We start from the raw sequence: 22,881 nt of genomic DNA, 5'->3' as shown, positions 1-22,881 counted from the left end.
ATCCAATCAAGCTTCAATCCCCTGACCACTAGGTTAGTAGTGATTTATTGCAGCTGGCTACTAACCAGCTGCGCCACAGCCCGGCCCCTGGAGTTCGAAGTGAATTATATTATTTTTACATAAGTTATGTTGTTATTGTTGGGCTCGTCCCTGGGTAAGCTGCCCCGAGTCTCTTCGGGGAGATGGTGGCAGGATACAAGAATAAAGTTGTTATTATTATTATTGACACAACGACGTTGTATGACACAGCAAACAGGTCTTCTCCTTGTCAGCTTTTCCTTCAATTTTGTCAAGGAACTTTCCATGCAATGTTTTGTTGTGCCAGCTGTCAGCTCTAGTTTGTAGTGCGGTTTTCTTGTACTGATTTTTTTGTCTTCTGTGCTTTGAGGAGTTTCTGATTTTTTACTTCAATCAAAGCAGGTTCTTCACTTTGCTTTACATATTCTGCCAGGAAGTTGTTATTATTATTATTATTGTTGCTGTTGTTGTTGTTGTTGTTGTTGTTATTATTATTATTATTATTATTATTATTATCATTATGACACAGCAAACAAGATAGATATGCTGGATTTCGTATCACTATGCAGTGACCTCTAGTGTCCGAACTGTATAATGACATTATCCACTTAATGCATTTTCTGATTTCTTTCAGCTCTTACGGTGGTGTGACAAGTTATTCTCCAAAGTTGTGAAGGGCCAAACGACACCATGGGAGGTAAGATACTAATATGTTATTACTCTTAACAGAAATGTTCTTTGTTTGGACGGAGGTGCTTTAAGTAAGGCCAACCTATGGTGATATTATGAGTCCTTTACGAGGAGGATTTAGTGGAAATGATGTCAGTGGTGATGCATTTATGCCAAGGTAGCATTCAGAACTTTGGATAGTTCTTATATGTTTCAAATGGGAGCCTTCCAGTGGAAGGTGCCCATAGAATTGCACCGGAAGATTATTAGGGAGACTATATTAGTCAAATCTGCAAATAACCAATCCCACAAAGCGAAAATAAAAAGGAAACAAGTTCTGTTCATGAGTGGAAAAGTCAATAAAAAAATACAAACCTCTTCTTTTTTAAAACAGAAAACAATTTCCCCCCTCTCCCGCGATTCATCCCCTTGAAGCCTTGTTTCTACCAAGATTTCGACGAAGAGATCCCACCGCTCCACCGGACCACCGTCAAACGCCTTTACTACCTCTGGATGTGTGAGTTGCACGGTTGATACGTGGAAAAGGCACCGAGGGTTAAGAGAAGCATGTGCTGGAAAAAAAAGCAAGGGATCCGTCTGGGCTTTGTTTCCATTTGCTATTGATTGAAAAGGCCAGGCGAGTGGGGAAAAATAGAGCACGCTATTCTGTGACATAATGATACTAACAAGAAAACTATGTACACATTGAGGATCCCTTTTCCGTAAAACTTGGGACCAGGATTTTATTTATTTCTATTTATTTACTTAATTCTTATTCCCACCTTTCTCCTGATAATGATTGGGTTTTCTTTGGATTTGCTTATGTGCATAGTGAGATATCTTGCATGTAGTACCCAAACCTAAATGTAAAACTGTACTCCATTTATTATTATTATTATTACTATTATTCACTTTATTTATAGGACCCAAACCTAAATATAAAACTCACCTGTACTCCATATATTATTATTATTATTATTATTATTATACACTTTATTTATAGGACCCTAACCTAAGTATAAAACTCACCTGTACTCTATATACAGTATTATTATTATCCGCTTTATTTAAAGGACCCATACCTAAATATAAAATTCACTTGTACCTCATATACATTATTGTTATTATTATTATTATTATTATTATTATTATTATTATTATTATTCACTTTATTTATAGGACCCAAACGTAAATATAAAACTCACCTGTACTCCATATACAGTATTATTATTATTGTTATTATTATTATTGCACACTTTATTTATAAGTCCCAAACCTAAATATAAAGCTCACCTGTACTCCATATACATTATTGTTGTTGTTGTTGTTGTTGTTGTTGTTGTTGTTGTTGTTATACATTTTACTTATAGGACCCAAACCTAAATATAAAACTCACCTGTACTCCATATATTATTATTATTATTATTATTATTATTATTATTATTATTATTATTATTATTCACTTTATTTATAGGTCCCAAACCTAAATATAAAACTCACCTGTACTCCTATTATTGTTATTGTTGTTATTATTATTATTATTATTATTATTATTATTATTATACAAACAAGATAGACATGCTGGATTTCGTATCACAAAATCACAAGTCGAACACTTCCCACGTGTCTAGGACGGTGTGATGTATTTTCGGATGATGTGTGCAGATCCCAGCAGGGTGGCCTTTTGCAGTTGGCAGATCATGATTTTGTCAATGATTATTATTATTATTATTATTATTATTATTATTATTATTATTATTATTATTATTATATATCCCATGTCCCTCTCAAAAAATGCCCAAAGCACTGCACTGCACTGAAAACCTTCTGCATGCCTTTCTCTAACCGAGTGATCAGCAACCTTTCTTCTTCTCCTCCTTCCTTCCTTCCTTTCTTTCCGTCCTCTCTTCCTCTTCTTCTTTGTCTCTCTCTATCCATGTGTTTGCAGTGAATAGCATCACTTTGGCCGTGAACCTGATCGGCTGCCTTGCCTGGATGATCGGAGGCGGCGGAGCGGTTAACTTTGGGCTGGCCATTCTCTGGCTTATTCTCTTTACTCCCTGCTCCTATGTCTGCTGGTTTAGACCCATTTACAAAGCCTTCAAGTAAGTGGCAAAGTGTAGATGTATTGTGAGGCTCCAGGTCTTCATAAAAGAGCTTCATAAAAGAGGAGGGTCTCCTGTGCTTTAGTTAACTCCGAGCCATTGTGGTTCCAGAAATGATGCTCTGCTTTTTGGGCATACAAACCACATATACACACTATTTCCAAGGAGAGAGTGTGTGTGGCACGCAGGCTCAGAAAGCATGGGTGCCTGTCAGTGCCTGCAGCCAAGCGCCTCCTCTGGAGTATGAATTTCTTACTCTAGAGGTGCTTAGCTGCAGGCACTGGCAGACGTGCACGGTTTCTGGGCATGCACACCACATACTCTCTTTTTAAGGAGAGTGTGTGTGTGGCACGCAGGCTCAGAAAGCTTGGGTGTTTTCCAGTGCCTGCAGCCGAGCGCCTCCTCTGGAGTATGAATTTCTTATTCTAGAGGTGCTTGGCTGCAGGCACTGGCAGACGTGCACGGTTTCTGGGCATGCACACCACATACACTATTTCCAAGGAATGTGTGTGTGTGGCATGCAGGCCCAGAAAGCATGGGTGCTTGTCAGTGCCTGCAGCCGAGCGCCTCCTCTGGAGTAAGAATTTCTTGCTCTAGAGGAGGCGTTCAGCTGTAGGCACTGACAGCCATGTGCTCCATTTTCTGGGCATATAAACCACACATACATTTTCTTTCAAAGGAGTGTGTGTGTGTGGCATGCAGGCCCAGAAAGCATGGGTGCCTGACAGTGCCTGCAGCCGGGCACCTCCTCTGGAGTAAGAATTTCTTGCTCTAGAGATTTCAGGAAGCTCCCAAAAAACGGATCGGAGACCCACTGAAAGCAGGGACACGAAATGGGTCAAGGTTGATCATGAATGCACAACACTAATAATTAAGTTGTGGACAGCCATAGTTTATCATTTGGATTCAATCATTATTAATATTCGTTTTATTTCTTCTTTGTAGGACAGACAGTTCCTTCAGTTTCATGGCGTTTTTCTTCACTTTCATGGCCCAGCTCGTGATCAGCATCATCCAGGCAGTCGGCATCCCTGGTTGGGGAGTCTGGTAAGAATCCATTTCCAGTAGAAATTCAAGAAGAAGAAAAAACAAAACACATAAGCACCTTCCCTCGATCTGATTTTTAAAAATCTCTTATTCGTTTACTCCTTTTAAATGATTGCGTATAGTCCCACCTTTGGTGACTAATGAATTCTACTATTAACAAATGTTTTGCTGTGAAAAGGTAATGAACACATCCCAATCTTTCTTAAAGCTAGGCAGAGTTTGGAACTGTATTATAATATGTTCAATGTAGACCCATATAATGCAGTTTGATCTATGGCAGTGTAGATGCAGCCATTGTCGATATGTCCATCGGAGCTCGTTTTCGGTGAGGTCCCATACCCAGTCAACCTGACAACTTCCCTGGATTGCAACTTCTGATTAAATGACTGCTTCCGAGAGATCTGGCATTCCTCAAAGTCCCTCTTTTCCCTCCTTCTGGTTCCTCTTCAGTGGCTGGATCGCGGCAATATCCTTCCTTGGCACCAATGTGGGCTCGGCTGTTGTGATGCTCATCCCCACCGTCCTCTTCACGGCGATGTCCGTCTTCTCCTTCATCGCTCTCAGTATGGTAAGTGCATGAGAAAAGTCCACTCGTCCTAGATCGCTCTCCTGTTTTGCAAATGCTTGCAAGGAAGGTTATGGCAACCGTTTTTTGGGACAGGAGAGGTGTACTTCTTGCAAAACTTTAGAAGAGCGATCCAGGACAAGCATGGGGCAAAGTTGAGCGTATGCACATGCGCAGCTGTGGAAAGGGACGCCCGCCTGGTTGAGGATGCAAGCCAAGCGGCAGAGTTTTGTGGGGAAGGAGTTGCCAAGCTCATTCATTGCTATGATAAGTGCCTAGATTTGAATGGCGACTATGTTGAGAAGTGGTATTTGGGTCTGGCTTTCAACTGCATATGGTAAATGTTTTCTCCTATACTTTTTGAGGACGCAAGCGGCAGAGTTTTGTGGGGAAGGAGTTGCCAAGCTCATTCATTGCTATGATAAGTGCCTAGATTTGAATGGCGACTATGTTGAGAAGTGGTATTTGGGTCTGGCTTTCAACTGCATATGGTCAATGTTTTCTCCTATACTTTTTGAGGACGCAAGCGACAGAGTTTTGTGGGGAAGGGGTTGCCAAGCTCATCCCTCGCTATGATAAGAGCCTAAATTTGAATGGGGACTATGTTGAGAAGTGGTATTTGGGTCTGGCTTTCAACTGCATATGGTCAATGTTTTCTCCTATACTTTGTTCATTTTTAATTCCAAAACGTAATCTACTTTCTGGATAGCCCTCGTATATTCACAAGCTTTAGGAAATAACATATACTAACGATGACAAATTCCTCAATACTTTATTTCCCATACTACCACACTTTGCCACAGCAACACGTGGCCGGGCACAGCTAGTTGTTTTATATGATCATTTATAAAATGGCAGACCAAGACCTCAAAATTACTGCCAAAGTTGCTAGCTTTTGTGCAGCAGTGATAGCTTGTCGGTGCAAGATGTTGCCACAGTTTTAGAAGGTTTTAATATTTACTTCAGCATTTACCTTTGTCATTTTAGCATATAAATATTTTATATCGTTTTAACTACCACATTCAATACTGTGTTTTAACCTTGTTCTTCACTGTGTTTCTTAATATCTAATTGCATACGTTTCTACGCTATTCTGATGCTTGTACACTTTCTGTTGCTGGTCATCGTCTGTAATCTATATATATAAAAGGATAAAAAAATTTCGGCCTCGGACAAAACAACAAAACTACACATCCCAGAAACACTAAACTTGGCAATACAACCCCTCCTCCATGCCTCTACGTTCATACAACAAAAAGAAAAGAAAAATAAAGTCCTAATTAGAGGAAGAGGAATAATTGTTTTTATCCAATTGCTGCCAGTTAGAAGGCTAAGCTCCGCCCACTTGGCCTCCTAGCAACCCACTCAGCCCAGGGGACAGGCAGAGTTAGGCCTCACTTAGGCCTTTTCCACACTGCCTATAAAATACAGATTATCTGATTTTAACTGGATTATATGGCAGTGTAGACTCAAGTCCCTTCCACACAGCTATATAACCCATTTATAATGGACTTTGCCCTTTACCTTAACTACTACCAATTCCTCAATACTTTATTTCCCATACCACCATACTTCGCCACAGCAACGCGTGGCTGGGCACAGCTAGTATAATTAATATTATTATATTGTATTATTAGTATTATATTATAATACAATATAATATTATGAATATTAATTAATATTTATCAATATTAATATTTAAATATTATTATTTATTTATTTACAGTATTTATATTCCACCCTTCTCACCCCAAAGGGGACTTAGGGCGGATCACATTGTACACATATAAGGCTGGATTATTATTAACTGGATTATATGGCAGTGTAGACTCAAGGCCCTTCCACACAGCTATATAACCCATTTATAATGGACTTAATGTCAGGAGAAAACCTTTACCCTTTACCTTAACTACCACCAGTTCCTCAATACTTTATTTCCCATACCACCATACTTCGCCACAGCAACGTGTGGCCGGGCACAGCTAGTAAATAAATATAAATATATGATCATTGAATCGCATTATATGGCAGTGTAGATCCAGCCTGAAATGACATCTTATGCACATCCATTAGCCATGGAGAGTGCAATGGAGAGAAACCCATCCTGGATTGAGATGTGAATGTAAGCCTCCTTCATGTCTATTCTTCTGCTTCCTCTGAACACAGGTGCATAAGTTTTACCGAGGAAGCGGCGGGAGCTTCAGCAAAGCGCAAGAGGAGTGGACAACGGGCGCCTGGAAGAACCCGCACGTCCAGCAAGCGGCCCAAAACGCGGCCGTGGGGGCCGTCCAGGGCGGCATGATGCAGCACGAAACACAGTATTCGGCCACCCCTAACTATAACTACCCCAACGACATGTGAGAGCCGATCCCGATGAGAAAGATCCCGGGGAGATTGGGAGCCCAATGGGTTTGTGGCCGGAGCTGGGTAGGAAGAACTGGGACGGGAGCGTGTGTATGTATGTATGTATGTGTGTTTGTGTGTATGTCCGGATGTATGTTTCCGTGAATGTGGGTTACGGGGTGGGAAATCTTCCGCTGTACAGGAGGGATGGGTCTGTATCATAACTCCCTCGATAGCCAGGAGGTGCTTCAGAGTCTCCTCTTGATTCCTTTTACCCTCAACTATGTTCCTCAATAATCGTCCACGGAGATAATCTCTTTGAAGAAGTTGCGAGACAGTTGTATTGTGCCGTGGTGACTGTATGTGTGTGCTACATTTTTCTCTTTTGTGAAATAGTGTACAGTGGTGGGGTTTTTTTTCCTCTTAAATTTACCGTGGTGATAGCTGGTGTTTATAGTACTCTGGGCACCAATGTTGACAGTCCAATAGTGGCCCAAAGATGGATTTCGTGGCAAATGATCATTCATGATTCTGACGATCATTCTGTCCTTATTATTTGATTCTATGATTCCATGACTGTACATGACATTGTGTTGTCATGGCCGGGATCACATGTTTGTTGTGTGTTTTCCAGGCTGTATGGCCATGTTCCAGAAGCATTCTCTCCTGATGTTTCACCCACATCTATGGAAAACATCCTCAGAGGTTGTGAGGTATATTGGAAACTAGACAAAGGAGTTTATATATCTGTGGAAGGTCCATACATTCGGGAAAACACACAACAACTCTGTACAAGACATTGCCAATATTTGGGCACTTTGGCTATCTCCTTCCATGCCAATGGGCTCTGCTTCCCATTGAAATTCTATTTTCAGCATCTATTTGAGAGGTACTCCCACCTCCCTGTGCATTCCAGCCAAATCTATAGGCATCTGCCTCATTTTTTGGATCAGATGGAATGAGTTGGAGATTTCTCTCCTTTTGTTATGAACGTTTATGCCATTGACGTTAGGAGTGGAGCGGTTGAGCCAGAAATATACAGTGTTATAACAACAAAAATGACAAAGTAGGATGTATTTTACTTCTTGCTATGTGCAAAGGCTAGCTCAGGCATGGGCAAACTTGGGCCCTCCGGGTGTTTTGCACTTCAACTCCCACAATTCCTAACAGCCGGTAGGCTGTTAGGAATTGTGGGAGTTGAAGTCCAAAACACCCGGAGGGCCCAAGTTTGCCCTTGCCTGATCTACACGATAGAATTAATGCAACTTAGTGCTTTAACTATCATGTTAAACCACATTAATTCTACAGTGTGGATGCACCCCATGCAATGCTAAATATTTGAGGAACTGAAAGAAAATATTGGCAATACCCTTCTCCTTGGGGAAAAAACAGCAATCCAATGGAGAAAAGGATGCTGGCAATCTCTCTGTGCGTTTGTTTTCACTGACTCCCGAAATAGCCCTGGTGCCATGAGTAATCTTGTCAACACATCTAGTTCACAGCAGAGGTTTTTTTTTTCCTTGTAAAAAAAAATTAAAAAAAAGAATGAGTTATATATTAACCAATGGGGAAAAGGGGGAAATTTTAAATATCGGGACCACTTGTGATGATCATTCCGTGTCTGTCCCCGACGAAACAGTGTCAACCTGGAGATGAACGAATAAAGCAAATTATATTGAAAGTGTGGCTTCCTTTCCTTTTATCCTAGTGTGTCTTGTCAATATAAATCAGTGGTTCCCAACCTGTGGTGCGTGTAGCACCAGTGGTCCCCAAGAATTAAAAAAATATGGTTTCCAGCCTCACTGTTACTACACCGTTGCAATGAGAGTGACTGGTCTCGCAAAACCCTCGACAAGCCTCCTGACTGCTGCTTCTCCTCCTCTGTTCGCCCCAGCTTCTGCCAACCTAGTAGTTCGAAAACATGCAAATGTGAGTAGATGAATAGGTACTGCTCCGGCAGGAAGGTAACGGCGCTCCATGCAGTCATGCCGGCCACGTGACCATGGAGGTGTCTACGGACAACGCCGGCTCTTTGGCTTAGAAATGGAGATGAGCACCAACCCCCAGAGTCGGACACGTCTATACTTAATGTCAGGGGAAACCTTTACATTTATATTTTACTTCTCCACTTAAAAGAGGATACTTTTCCTGAGCTATGAATAAACTCAGGGCCCTTCCACACAGACAATCCACAACACTTGCTTCAAACTGAGTCCACACTGCCATATAATCCAGTTCGAAGCAGATAATCTGGATAATTTGTTCTGGTTTTAAGTGTTTTATCGTATTTTAAAATGTTTAAATTGTTTATTTTATTGGATTGATGTATCATTGTTTTTGTTCTAGATATTGGTTGAAATTGTTTTATTTTGTTTCTGTTTTGGGCTTGGCCCCATATTAGCCACCCCGAGTCCCTTCTGGAAGATGGTGGCGAGATAGAAAAATAAAATAAATTATTATTATTATTATTATTATTATTATTATTATTATTGACACAGCGACATTGTATGTATTAACAAGATAGATATGCTGGATTTTCTATCACAAAATCACAAGTCGAAAACTTTGCAAGTGTCATTATTATTATTATTATTATTATTATTAGAAACACAACAAGATGAGTCCACAGCAGACACTCTGCTGGCTGTTGTATTGGATAACACATCGGACACTTCCCAAGTGTTGTCGGCTTCTTCTTCTTCTTCTTCTTCTTCTTCTTCTTCTTCTTCTTCTTCTTCTTCTTCTTCTTCTTCTTCTTCTTCTTATCATTATTATTATTATTATTATTATAAAGACACAGCAAACAAGATAGACATGCTGGATTTCGTATCACAAAATCACAAGTCGAACACTTCCCAAGTGTCTAGGACTGTGTGATGTATTTTCGGATGATGCGTGCAGATCCCAGTAGGGTGGCCTTTTGCAGTTGGCAGATCGTGATTATTATTATTGTATAGTGGTGTAGCTCCAGCTATAGGAGCCTATGGCTGAGCCAAAGCCTTTATTGCTCATCTATAAAAATTAAAAAGTTGCAGTTCCACAATTCGGCCACTCGATGGCAGCAAAGAACCTTATATTGGAGCTGCAAAGAACTGGGCCAAAGACGCCGCTGTGGCTTTAAGCAGAAGATCAAGGGGTGCAATTTTAAATATGTCCACTGGAGGCGCAAAAGGACTGGCGGTCATTAGGGCGCAGTTGATTAAAGCGAAGGGAAGAAGCGGAAGTTTCTTTTCGTGCCGGTCTAGCTCCACTCTATGGCTACTATTCTCGCCTATGGAAGGTAGGAACCGGAAAGTCCGTTTCTCAATGATGTCCGGTGCTGCGCGCCTAACCTTTTGCAGGTGAATCGGAAGGACCGGATTGATGTCGTTTCTGGTAATTAAAATATATATATAAATATTGACGTTTGATTGTGGGCGAAGCAAAACACAATTTTAAACCGCTACATTCCTGGGATCTGTAGTTTTCCAAGGTCTTGTGCCTTTTCTGTCAAAGAGGGCTGGAGCCACACTAGCTACAACTCTCAGGATCCCAAAACATTGGGCTATGGCAGTTAAAGTGGGGTCAAAGCACGTTAATTCTACAGTGTAGATACACCTTGATGATAAGAGCTGCTTGGATTGTGTTGGGGCCTCCTGATCTCGAGTTTGGATGGCCATCTGTCAGGAGGGTTTTGGTTGTGCATTTTATTTATTTATTTATTTATTTACAGCATTTATATTCTGCCCTTCTCACCCCGAAGGGGACTCAGGGCGGATCACATTACACATATAGGCAAACATTCAATGCCTTTTTAACATAGAACAAGGACAAGATAAACATAGGCTCCGAGCGGGCCTCAAACTCATGACCTCCTGGTCAGAGTGATTCATTGCAGCTGGTTTCAGATGGCTTGCTCTCCAGCCTGTGCCACAGCCCGGGCCTAGCAGGGGGTCAGACTGGATGGCCTTTGGGAGTCTCTTCTAATATATAGAATATTGAATATATATTGAATATATAGAAGCAGTTTCCACTTTCTCCATGGTAGGGGATACCTGTAAACCTACCCCGCAGTAATGTTGATGGTAATCTGACCAGGGTGAAGGATATCCTAAATTTGGGAATGTCTGCTAAATTGTGTTCTCTTTGTTTGCAGCTCTAATGCGGATGCTTCCTGAGGCCAATATGAATCCCATCCCAGAGTCGGACCCACAATGCTTGACCAAACAGAAGAAGGTCCACCTTCTTGTTGGCGTCACTGGAAGCGTGGCCGCCTTAAAGCTGCCTCTTCTCGTCTCTGAGCTTCTGAAGATACCTGGAGTGAGTACATGCTACACAGATTCTTTGAGTAACAGATAGGATTTACATTTTTTTTACAGTAGTATCTTATTTATTTTGTTTGCAAGTCACCCATGGTCTAATCGTTAATAAACTACTACAGTAGAGTCTTGCTTATCATACATAAACGGGCCAGCAGAATGCTGGATAAGCGAAAATGTAGGATAATAAGTAGGGATTAAGGAAAAGCCTATTAAACGTCAAATTTTACATCATATTTTACAACAAATTGACAGAAAAAGTAGTTCAATACATGGTAATGTTACGTAGTATTTATTTAGGCTCTGAGCGGGCCTCGAACTCATGACCTCCTGGTCAAAGTGATTCATTGCAGCTGGTTGCAGCTGGCTTGCTCTCCAGCCTGCGCCACAGCCCAGGCTGTGTAATTACTGTATTTACGAATTTAGCACCAAAACTTCACAATGTATTGAAAATATTAACTAGTAAAACATTGACTACTAAAATGCAGACTGTGTTGGATAATATAGAATATTGAAGGTTGAATAAGCGAGAGACTACTGTACTACTATTTACTAGGGAATAGAAACCCTTGGCATGGATGAGAGGTATAAAATTCTGGCTGCATATATATTTTCAAGCAGACCCCAATAGCTATTATTTATTTACAGTAGAGTCTCACTTATCCAACACTCGCTTATCCAACGTTCTGGATTATCCAACGCATTTTTGTAGTCAATGTTTTCAATATATAATGATATTTTGGTGCAAAATTTGTAAATACAGTAATTACTACGTAGCATTACTGAGTACTGAACTACTTTTTCTGCCAGATTTATTGTATAACATGATGTTTTGGTGCTTAATTTGAAAAATCATAACCTAATTTGATGTTTAATAGGCTTCTCCTTAATCTCTCCTTATTATCCAACATATTCGCTTATCCAACGTTCTGCTGGCCCGTTTATGTTGGGTAAGTGAGACTCTACTGTGTTTATTTATTTACTACATTTATATCCCGCTCTCAGAGCGGCTTACAAATCAAATGAACATACTATATATTATTAGCATAGCACAATATAAGCATTAAATTACTATATTGTACTATATCATTATATGGTAATATTATTAGTAATATTACATTTAATATATAATATATAATTAATATTATATATTATATATTAGTAGTATATTGTATTCCATTATAATATTGTTATCAATTATATTCCCTCTTTGTTATCAGGTCATTTTATTTCAGAATGGTTTTCTTTGATTCTCAGAAAGATTGATGCAATTGACCCGTCTTTGGAAGCATTCTTTTTGCTCGCAAATGTGGAAGCCTGCATGTCAGTCAAGAGCATACTTTTTGGATCTTGAATTTCATAATCTGACTCTTGCAGCAAAGACAACTTGTTCCCCATCCACGTCATTAATTCCATGCGAGTGTGGAGTCATAGCAGCATAACTATTGCTATTTACAAATGGTGTAATCTGCATTATTTTCAATGGGAATAAACCATCTAGAAGTGGTGCATAGGATTATAAATACTCAGTTCAGCTCCCAACCTCAAATAACTCCTCTCTGGCCCTTCTTCCCCATTCCTGGTTTCTTTTTCCAGCTGGAAGTGCAAGTGGTGACTACAGAAAATGCTAAGCATTTCTACAATTCGGAGGAGATCCCCGTAACTCTCTACAGCGATGCAGATGAATGGCAAGTCAGTGATGCTCAGCTCCACTAAGCTTTCCAAGTACAGCATTTTCCTGGTTTGGGTGGGACTTAAATTGTTTCCAAAGGGAGTGCTGTTGGTGTAGTGTATTTCAGTGGCCATTTCACTAAACCATAGCCTCTTTAAGTCTCATTTGGCAGAGAAAAAGCGGGATATAAATACAAAGAGTAATGATAATAATAGGGCTATTTTCTCCATAGCTGTGGAAGGGGCGCTCAGATCCTGTGCTCCACATCGAACTCAGGCGCTGGGCTGACCTGATGCTGGTGGCGCCTTTGGATGCAAACTCCTTGGCCAAAGTAGCAAATGGCCTCTGTGACAACCTCCTGGTGAGTTGCCGATCGTTGTAGCTGATATCACATGTTCCCTGTGCCTAGCGGTTGACTGATACCATCAACTGTTTTAGTATTCTTGTCTTACATAGTATTCCTGTTTTATCTTTTTGTACTATGAATTGTATTTATATTGTTGTTTATTTTGTCAATGTTGTTCAGGACTTTCCTCCATGTAAATAAAGTTATTATTATTATTATTGTTAATTGCACCACTTTATCCACAAGCGTTTTGTTCAGGTGAGACTCAGATTTAAACCAAAGAAAAACACAGACTGGAAACCTTTATTAGATTATACCAGGAAAGAAAAGAAATACAGTAGAGTCTCACTTATCCAAGCCTCGCTTATCCAAGCTTCTGGATTATCCAAGCCATTTTTGTAGTCAATGTTTTCAATATATCGTGATATTTTGGTGCTAAATTCGTAAATACAGTAATTACAACATAACATTACTGTGCATTGAACTACTTTTTCTGTCAAATTGGTTGTATAACATGATGTTTTGGTGCTTAATTTGTAAAATCATAACCTAATTTGATGTTTAATAGGCTTTTCCTTAATCCCTCCTTATTATCCAAGATATTCACTTATCCAAGCTTCTGCCGGCCCATTTAGCTTGGATAAGTGAGACTCTACTGTATTAGTAATATAAAGACATAAGCCTAGATAAAAACTTGCTAAATACAGAGGAGCAGAATCAAGAATAAAATACAGTCAATACAGGGGAAGGGGTATCTCCTGCAACAAAATAACATGGACAAGGATGGAAGTCACAAAAACTTTTTATTATTCTTTTTTTCTTCTCTCTTTTCTTCTTCTTCTTTTTTTCCCCTTCTTTTTATGTACTCATTCCCTACTTTCCTATGAGATTCCAAAGTTCTCCTACTTTTAATGTAATTCTTTGAAAATTTCATAAATAAATTTTGGAAAAAAAAGATTTAAACTAAACTGGCACTAAACTAGAACTCCTTTGGAGACTTGGCGTTTTTATATACTAAATAACAGCAGTCTTTTATGCTTAAATCTGAACTCTCCTTAGAAGGCAAGATGGTTTAGCTGAGACTGTCATACTTTGGACATAAGACATACTAGAAAAGGTGAATGTTTGGTCAGGTAGATGATAAGGATAAGAAGACTGTTTGATCAAAAAGACATGGTCCTGTTTTTGCAAGACCAGAGCAAGACCTGTTGATGATAAGATGACTCAGAAGTCTTCATAGAAGTCAACTTGATGGCAATTTCAAATGACCACAGTATTTCCAGTTTGTTGGACCTTTTTGGCAGAGAGCCTATTCCCAGTATGAAGAGATCCTACTCCCAGTATGACAAGGGAGACTTCCCAATGGTTTATTGTTTATTGTTCTCGACAGACTTGTGTCATCCGTGCCTGGGATCTGAGCAAGCCGCTGCTCTTCTGCCCTGCCATGAACACGGCCATGTGGGAGCATCCCATCACTGCCCAGCAAGTGGAAAAACTCAAGGGCTTTGGCTACGTGGAGATTCCTTGCATTGTGAAGAAGCTGATCTGTGGAGACGAAGGTGGGTCGCTAAGCCAATGCTGTGTAGCTTAATATTTAATTTTATTTTCATGTGTGTATGCTTTTTCAAGTTTTAAATTGTATGGCACCGGTTTTACTGTGAGCCTCGCTGAATCTCTTACAATGATAATATAAATGATAATAATAATAATCACCACCATCATCATCATCATCTTGCAGGTCGGGGTGCCATGGCAGAAGTGTCAACCATTGTGGAGAAAGTCAAGGCAGTTTTGTCAGAGTTGGACCTGCCCAATCAAAGCTGATCCTCAGTTGGCGTTTCAGGATTTCTAATACGGGGAAAAAAATCAAGAAAAAGTAAACACTACAAGCTTGGATTTAACCCTGACCAGCTGTTTGGACACAGTGTATAGCTGGAGACTTTTTGCTAACAAATCTGAACTCACAGTTTTGCTGCCTTTTGTGCAATCTCCAGCCGGAAGAGGGAGCAGCAAGCTTCTGAATAATTTGGTGGTGAGTCTGACAGAGCCATTGAGAGAAGAAGGTGATGCAAAGACAGACAGTGTCCTGAAGAGGGCACTGAGAATTTCTGCAGAATTATTTTCTTTGAGCTCATGACTTGCAATAGAGTTCCCATCCCTTTATCTCTTTTTTTTGGTCTCAGTTTCTACATTTCTTTATTCAAAAGGCTATATTGGCATATTGGAGATGGAGGCGGGTTATACATAAATTATTATTATTTTATGTTATGATACAGCAAACAGGATAGATATGCTGGATTTCGTTTCACAAAATCACAAGTCGAACACTTCCCAAGTGTTTGGGACTGTGATGTAATTTTGGATGGCCTTTTGCAGTTGGCAGATCGTAATTTTGTCAATGTCTATTGTTTCCAAATGCCGGCTGAGATCTTTTGGCACGGCACCCAGTGTGCCCATCACCACCGGGACCACCTGTACTGGTTTCTGCCAGAGTCTTTGAAGTTCGATCTTGAGGTCCTGATAGCGGCTGAGTTGTTCATGTTGTTTTTCATCAATTCGACTGTCACCTGGTATGGCGACATCAATAATCCAAACCTTTTTCTTTTCCACAACTGTGATGTCTGGTGTGTTGTGTTCCAGAACTTTGTCAATCTGGATTATTATTATTATTATTCCATGGTAGGGAGTCCCCGGTGGCACAGTGGATTAAACCGCTGAACTGCTGAACTTGCTGACCATTAAGTCCAGTCGTGTCCAACTCCGGGGCTTTGTGCTCATCTCCATTTCTAAGCTGAAGAGCCGGCGTTGTCCGTAGAAACCTCTACGGTCATGTAGCCACTGGCATGACTGCATGGAGCGCTGTTATTACAGTAGAGTCTCACTTATCCAACATAAACGGGCCAGCAGAATGTTGGATAAGCGAATATGTTGGATAATAAGGAAGGGTTAAGGAAAAGCCTATTAAACATCAAATTAGGTTATGATTTTACAAATTAAGCACCCAAACATCATGTTTTACAACATATTTGACAGAAAAAGTAGTTCAATACGCAGTAATGCTATGTTGTAATTATTGTATTTACGAATTTAGCACCAAAATATCATGATGTATTGAAAACATTGACTATAAAAATGTGTTGGATAATCCGGAACGTTGGATAAGCGAATGTTGGATAAGTGAGACTCTACTATTATTATTACTATTTCAAGCCTAGAGTCTCAAGTTTTAGATTATTCAATTTCCCCTCTTCTCTGGATAATTACAAACTGCTTTTGCTTACACTTTCTACACAAGGTAAATATAAAATATTGCCATGCTATGTTGTAAAGCTGTGTCTCACCCCTTTCTGGGATATTCCCCTGCCAGACCATATTTAAAAGTGCTTGTTATTAAGATAACGATCGCATTATTATTAGTAGTAATTCTCGTGATGGTGGAAGATGACGCTTCTGCCGGGCGCTGGCTGGCTGCTTGTGAATGTTGGACCCAACCCTTTTCACCCAAGGGTTGCCGTCCTTTTCTGCCTGCGTGGAAGAAAACCTTCTCGCTAATGGGGCTTAATTAACGCCAAGACAGAGACCCAGTCCTGCTTGGCGAAGTCATGAAATTATGGTTTGGAACGAGACTTTGGATTTTGTCTTCTAGGTTTTCATGTTGCCAGTGCCGAGTCAGCGACTGCGCCCTAAAAATAATCCCTGGCATCTGACAACCATCAATGCTATTTTAATTTTTATATATATATAGATATATATATATATATATATATATATATATATATATATATATATATATATAACATATTATATATATGTATAATATTCATAATGTTATATTGTAATATGATATACTAATAATACAATATAATAATATTAATTATATATCATATTTTACATGTAATATTACTAATAATATTACAATATATTGATATAGTACAATATAGTAATTTATTGCCAGTATTGTACTATGCTAATAATATAATATTGTATGTAAATTTAATTTGTAAGCCGCTCTGAGTCCCCTTCGGGGTGAGAAGGGTGGCATATAAATGTAGCAAATAAATAAATAATAAATAAATGGCCAGCTGGGTTCTGGTCCACCCAAATGTATGGCACAGCCACCTTGTTGACCCTAAACAAATTTTAGTTGGCCAATATCCGGAGAGAGGATACGGGTCCGGCTGTTATGAATGTCGTACTATACTTCAGATCCCACAGATCTACCAGTAAATCCAGTTCCTTTCCACTCTTGAACCAGAAGGTCTTTTAAGGTTCTTCCCAGCGCAGTGTTACTTTGAAATCTCAATTACATGTTTTCCCTGGGCAACCATAACATTAGAAAAGCTGTGACAGGAGTTACATCTAAATAAAGCACAAATCGGTTTAATTAGTTTAGTTCGTTCCTTTACATCTCACCTTTCTTATGAAATTTACTCAAGGGCAGACTACAAGAAACAATAGAAAACAAATGATATGTATCAAAGAGATGAGAATGCCCCAAAGGGAAAAGACGTACAAAGGCGCTTCTTTGTATGCACGCAGCGGCATGCAACGAGAGTATCGAAAGAGCGCAATAAGCAAAACTCTATCAATATTTACCCAAGTTCAAGGCAGGGATCTGTCCTCCGCAGTCGGCAAGGCCAGCCTGCACTTGATTTGAATGCAGCGCCAATGTTTGCAAACATGACCGTTCCTGATCCCAAACACTGGCACATTTGTAGATGTGGGAAGGTTTAGCCCCCCAGTTCTACCTGGGAAAGGTAGACCCCAAAGATAAACCCATCATGGGTTGCTGGGAGTTTTCTAGACTGTATGGCTATGTTCCAGAAGCATTCTCTCCTGATATTTTGCCCACATCTATGGCAGGCATCCTCAGAGGTTGTGAGGTCTGTTGGTCTGCCGCCCGCAAGTTTCCCATTAAATGCAGCACTTTACGCACCTAACTCACCCATTAGGCTTACAATTACATTCCTCGCACTTTGGCCCAGTTTGCACTTGTTTAATCCTTGTTTTGTTTGTATTTTTTTTTGTTCTATTGTGATTACCGGGCTCGGCCCCATGTTAGCTGGCCTGGGTCCCTTCGGGGAGATGGAGGCGGGGTATAAAAAGAAAGTTATTATTGACACAACTTTATTTATTTCGTGTCAAAAGCATTGTACAACAAATACATTTCAAATAATGGAAATTGACACAACAACATTGTATGACACAGCAAACAAGACAGATATGCTGGATTTCGTATCACAAAATCACAAGCAGATCCCAGTCAGGTGGCCTTTTGCAGTTGGCAGATCATAATTTTGTCAATGTCTATTGTTTCCAAATACTGGCTGAGATCTTTTGGCACGGCACCCAATGTGCCCATCACCACCGGGACCACCTGTACTGGTTTCTGCCAGAGTCTTTATTTTATTATGACACAGCAAACAAGATAGACATGCTGGATTTCGTATCACAAAATCACAAGTCGAACACTTCCCAAGCATTTAGGACTATGTGATTTATTATTATTATTATTATTATTATTATTATTATTGACACAACAACATTGTATGACGCGGAAAACAAGATAGATATGCTGGATTTCGTATCACAAAATTACAAGTCAAACACTTCCCAAGTGTCGAGGACTGTGTGATGTATTTTCGGATGATGTGTGCAGATCCCAGTAGGGTGGCCATTTGCAGTTGGCAGATCGTGATTTTGTGCCGGCTGAGATCTTTTGGCACGGCACCCAATGCGCCGATCACCACCGGGACCACCTTCACTGGTTTCTGCCAGAGTCTTTATTATTATTATTATTATTATTATTATTATTATTATTATTATTATTATTTTATAGATGTGGGTGAAATTTCAGGAGAGAATGCTTATGGAACACGGGCATACAGCCCGGAAAACTCACAGCAACCCAGTGATTCCGCCCATGAACGCCATTGACAACACAACCTATCATGGGTTTTTCTGAGACTGAGAAAGTGTGACTTGCTTAAGATTGCCCATTGGATCACCATGGCTGAACAAGGAGTCTTGCTTGGTCTCTAGAGTCATAGTCCAAGACTCAAACCACTACTTCTTGCTGGGTTTCTGTCTTTGCCCTTTGCTCTTCCATGTCCACTGATGAGCCAGGACACTGACATCAAAGGCAGGAACAAACAAACTGCTGGAAGAGGTCTTTTCAGGTCTTTGTTCCCTGTTGAAGTAGGGTTGGGAGGCCTGGGAGCTTCCCTTGTTGGGAAACACGATCGGAAAACACTTGATGATGGAAAACACTCAAAGATCAAACATTAACTACTTGTTACGTGGGAATGGGGTGAGTGACTGGTGGTGACCCCAAGTTGGATTACAGAGGGCTTCTCCCCTTTTTCCTTTGATCCATCTAGGTTAGGTCAGTGGCCCTGTCCCATAAACAGAATTGGCTCACGCGTCATTTAAAAGGATCGGTCCCACACAAACAGGAGCGTCCGGACAGAATGTTCATCCCGGGTACCGACTGTTGCCAAGCACAAAAGAAAGGCTAAAGTCTCGTACAATTTTATACAAAAGCAAATGTTCTTTTGGATTTTGGGATTATTCCTGAACTGCCTTGCTTTTGGATTTACAAGAGACATTTGATGGCTGACTTTTTTGGATTTTTTAGAGCCCCCGGTGGTGCAGCAGATTAAACTGCTGAACTTGCTGACCGAAAAGTTAGCAGGTTCGAGCTTCTGCTGTTAGCTGTTAGCCCCTTAACGTCAGGGGAAACCTTTACCTAATAATAATAATAATAATAATAATAATAATAATAATAATAATAATAATAATAATAATAATAATTTTAAGGGGGCCCTGATGGCTCAGTGTGTTAAAGTGCTGAGCTGCTGAACTTGCAGACCAAAAGGTCCAAGGTTCAAATCCCGGGAGCGGAATGAGCACCCGCTGTTAGCTCCAGCTCCTGCCAACCTAGCAGTTCAAAAACATGCCAATGTGAGTAGATCAATAGGTACCGCTCCGGCGGGAAGGTAACGGTGCTCCATGCAGTCATGCCGGCCACATAACCTTGGAGGTGTCTATGGACAATGCCGGCTCTTTGGCTTAGAAATGGAGATGAGCACCAACCCCCAGAGTCAGACATAACTGGACTTAACGTCAGGGGAAACCTTTACCTTACTAATAATAATTTTATTTTTGTACCCCGACATACGACACAAAGCGCCTAAAGCAATGCATAAAATCAACACACAGTACAATACAGAAAGTAAAACCAATAGCATATAAAACAATTTAAACTCAGAATAATACTCCATAACCTATGGTGACAACTGGCCAAACTGTAAACAGGCTCCTGACCAAGTGCAAAATGCCTGGAGGATGAAATGGGTTGGTTCAAAAATATGTTTTCTGAGCACTGAGAATATTATAGTTGGCCTTCCACATTTGCTTTTGTGGATTTGATTAATATTCATTTTTCCATCTTTGTGGGGATCCTTTGCCCCTAACTCCATGGAAGTGGAGGACCTACTTTATTATTACTCATTTGTTCTGATTTTATGTGTATTTTTAAAATGTTTAAATTGTTTATTTTATTTACCTTATTACTGTTTTTGTTTTGATATTCGTTGTAATTGCTTTATTCTGTTTTGTTTTGGGCATCGGCCCATGTTAGCTGCCCCGAATCCCTTCGGGGAGATGGTGGCGGGATAGAAAAATAAATTATTATTTTATTATGACACAGCAAACAAGATAGATATGCTGGATTTCCTATCACAAAATCACAAGTCAAACACTTCCCAAGTGTCTAGGACTGTGTGATGTATTTTCGGATGATGCGTGCAGATCCCAGTAGGGTGGCCTTTTGCAGTTGGCAGATCGTGATTTTGTCAATGCCTATTGTTTCCAAACGCCGGCTGAGATCTTTTGGCACGGCACCCAGTGTGCCGATCACCACCGGGACCACCTGCACTGGTTTCTGCCAGAGGCTTTGAAGTTCAATCTTGAGGTCCTGAGAGCGGCTGAGTTTTTCCTGTTGTTTTTCATCAATGCGACTGTCACCTGGGATGGCAACATCAATGATCCAAACCTTGTTATTTTCCACAACTGTGATGTCTGGTGTGTTGTGTTCCAGAACTTTGTCAGTCTGGATTCGGAAGTCCCACAGTATCTTTGTGTGCTCATTTTCCAATACTTTTGCAGGTTTGTGATCCCACCAGTTCTTTGCTGCTGGGAGGTGGTACTTGAGGCATAAGTTCCAATGAATCATTTGGGCCACATAGTTGTGCCTCTGTTTGTAGTCTGTCTGTGCGATTATTATTATTATTATTATTATTATTATTATTATTATTATTATTATTATTATTATTATTATTTTACTAGCTGTGCCCGGCCACGCATTGCTGTGGCGAAGTATGGTGGTAGTTAAGGTAAAAGGTAAAGGTTTCCCCCTGGCATTAAGTCCATTATAAATGGGTTATATAGCTGTGTGGAAGGGCCTTGAGTCTACACTGCCATATAATCTAGTGCAAATTAGATAATCTGTGGAAGAGACCTAAGTGAGGCCTAACTCGGCTTGTCCCCTGGGCTGAGTGGGTTGCTAGGAGATCAAGTGGGCAGAGATTAGTCCTCTAACTGGCAGCAATTGGATAAAAACAATTATTCCTTTCCCTCTAATTAGGACTTTTCTTTTCTTTTTGTTGTATCAACCTAGAGGCGTGGATGATGGGTTGTGTTGTCAAATTTCGAGGTTGGGGGGCCTGTAGTTTTGTTGTTTTGTTGGTCGCCGTGATGCCATCACTCATTTATATATATAGATTTGGAAGCTGCATATTTCTAGATACTAGGCTAGATGGCCTGAAATACCCTTCCTCACTGGAAGATTGTGCGAATAAACGAAGTCCTTGTGTCAGAAATGAAAAAGGGGAAGGCAATGCACAACTGATTCTGAGGAACGTTCATGGATTCTCTCACATTGTGCCGGAGGGGATCTTGCGGCCAGAACCGGAAGGATGGTAAAACCAGTGGTTCAAAGCCCTGGATCTTACGGGTTGGAAAGGAAACGAGAAGAGGAACCAAAACTGAAACTGTGGCCATCTTACGCAAAGTGTGGTACGGCTTGATTCCAAGTAAGCTGCTAAAGGATTGAGCTGTCCATTTCACAAGACCAAAGTAAGAGGTGGGCATCTTGAAATGCAGTAAAACCAGCTGTTTGTTGGATTGATTCATCCATATCCTGAAACACAGAGAAAACCTTTCCCTCCTCTGTTGCTTTGGTGGTCTCCTTTCCAGAGGATGGCCAACCACCTTCACCTCTTAGTTGGATGCTCTTTGCTCTTTCTGAGGGACATCGGGTGGGAGTTTGCCCTCCTGACTTCCTTTGCCATCTTTAAAACAGTTGATAAAATTGGGTTGGATTGTTTGCTGGGTCCCATGATGGAAAACTGAGACTCCAAATTAAACAATAACAACAAAAACCAAACTTGTAATCCTCGGAATGTAAAGTTTTATTATTTTTATTTATTTATTACTATTATTTATATGACACAGCAAACAAGACAGATATGCTGGATTTCGTTTCACAAAATCACAAGTCGAACACTTCCCAAGTGTCTAGGACTGTGTGATGTATTTTCGGATGATGTGTGCAGATCCCAGTTGGGTGGCCTTTTGCAGTTATTATTATTATTATTATATTATTATTATTATTTTATCATGACACAGCAAACAAGATAGATATGCTGGATTTCGTTTCACAAAATCACAAGTCGAACACTTCCCAAGTGTCTAGGACTGTGTGATGTATTTTCGGATGATGTGTGCAGATCCCAGTTGGGTGGCCTTTTGCAGTT

At 40.3% G+C, this 22,881-nt stretch overlaps 2 protein-coding genes and 1 long non-coding RNA gene across 6 annotated transcripts in view; all 3 read left to right on the top strand.

Annotated features, from left to right (window-relative positions):
* Positions 1-8,428, top strand: part of scamp5 (secretory carrier membrane protein 5) — a 13,032-nt gene extending 4,604 nt beyond the window's left edge. For all 3 annotated transcript variants that reach the window (XM_008120739.2, XM_062963068.1, XM_062963069.1), the window contains exons 2-7: positions 653-715; positions 1,082-1,204; positions 2,636-2,792; positions 3,738-3,839; positions 4,290-4,407; positions 6,571-8,428. In XM_008120739.2, coding sequence (XP_008118946.1) covers positions 709-715; positions 1,082-1,204; positions 2,636-2,792; positions 3,738-3,839; positions 4,290-4,407; positions 6,571-6,765 — 702 coding nt within the window. In that variant the 5' untranslated portion in view covers positions 653-708 and the 3' untranslated portion in view covers positions 6,766-8,428. The remainder of the gene's footprint in view (positions 1-652; positions 716-1,081; positions 1,205-2,635; positions 2,793-3,737; positions 3,840-4,289; positions 4,408-6,570) is intronic.
* Positions 1-22,511, top strand: part of LOC134293990 (uncharacterized) — a 136,983-nt gene extending 114,472 nt beyond the window's left edge. The window contains exon 2 of the long non-coding RNA XR_010000965.1: positions 21,877-22,511. This is a non-coding gene — a long non-coding RNA (uncharacterized LOC134293990). The remainder of the gene's footprint in view (positions 1-21,876) is intronic.
* On the top strand, positions 9,974-17,447 carry ppcdc (phosphopantothenoylcysteine decarboxylase). Of its 2 annotated transcripts, XM_003227522.4 has the most exons (6): positions 9,974-10,122; positions 10,883-11,046; positions 12,642-12,737; positions 12,950-13,078; positions 14,454-14,622; positions 14,802-17,447. In XM_003227522.4, exons 2-6 carry the CDS (start codon positions 10,888-10,890, stop codon positions 14,885-14,887), a joined length of 639 nt encoding a protein of 212 aa, XP_003227570.2. In that variant the 5' UTR covers positions 9,974-10,122; positions 10,883-10,887; the 3' UTR covers positions 14,888-17,447. The 2 variants fall into 2 exon arrangements, with proteins under 2 accessions (XP_003227570.2, XP_016852947.1); XM_016997458.2 differs by lacking the exons at positions 9,974-10,122; positions 10,883-11,046 and having other exon boundaries at positions 12,642-12,733.
* Positions 22,512-22,881: the final 370 nt, after the last annotated feature.

The sequence above is a fragment of the Anolis carolinensis genome, unplaced genomic scaffold (assembly GCF_035594765.1).
Source record: "Anolis carolinensis isolate JA03-04 unplaced genomic scaffold, rAnoCar3.1.pri scaffold_11, whole genome shotgun sequence".
Lineage (NCBI taxonomy): Eukaryota > Metazoa > Chordata > Lepidosauria > Squamata > Dactyloidae > Anolis > Anolis carolinensis.
This window is presented reverse-complemented; position numbering and strand designations above follow the sequence as displayed.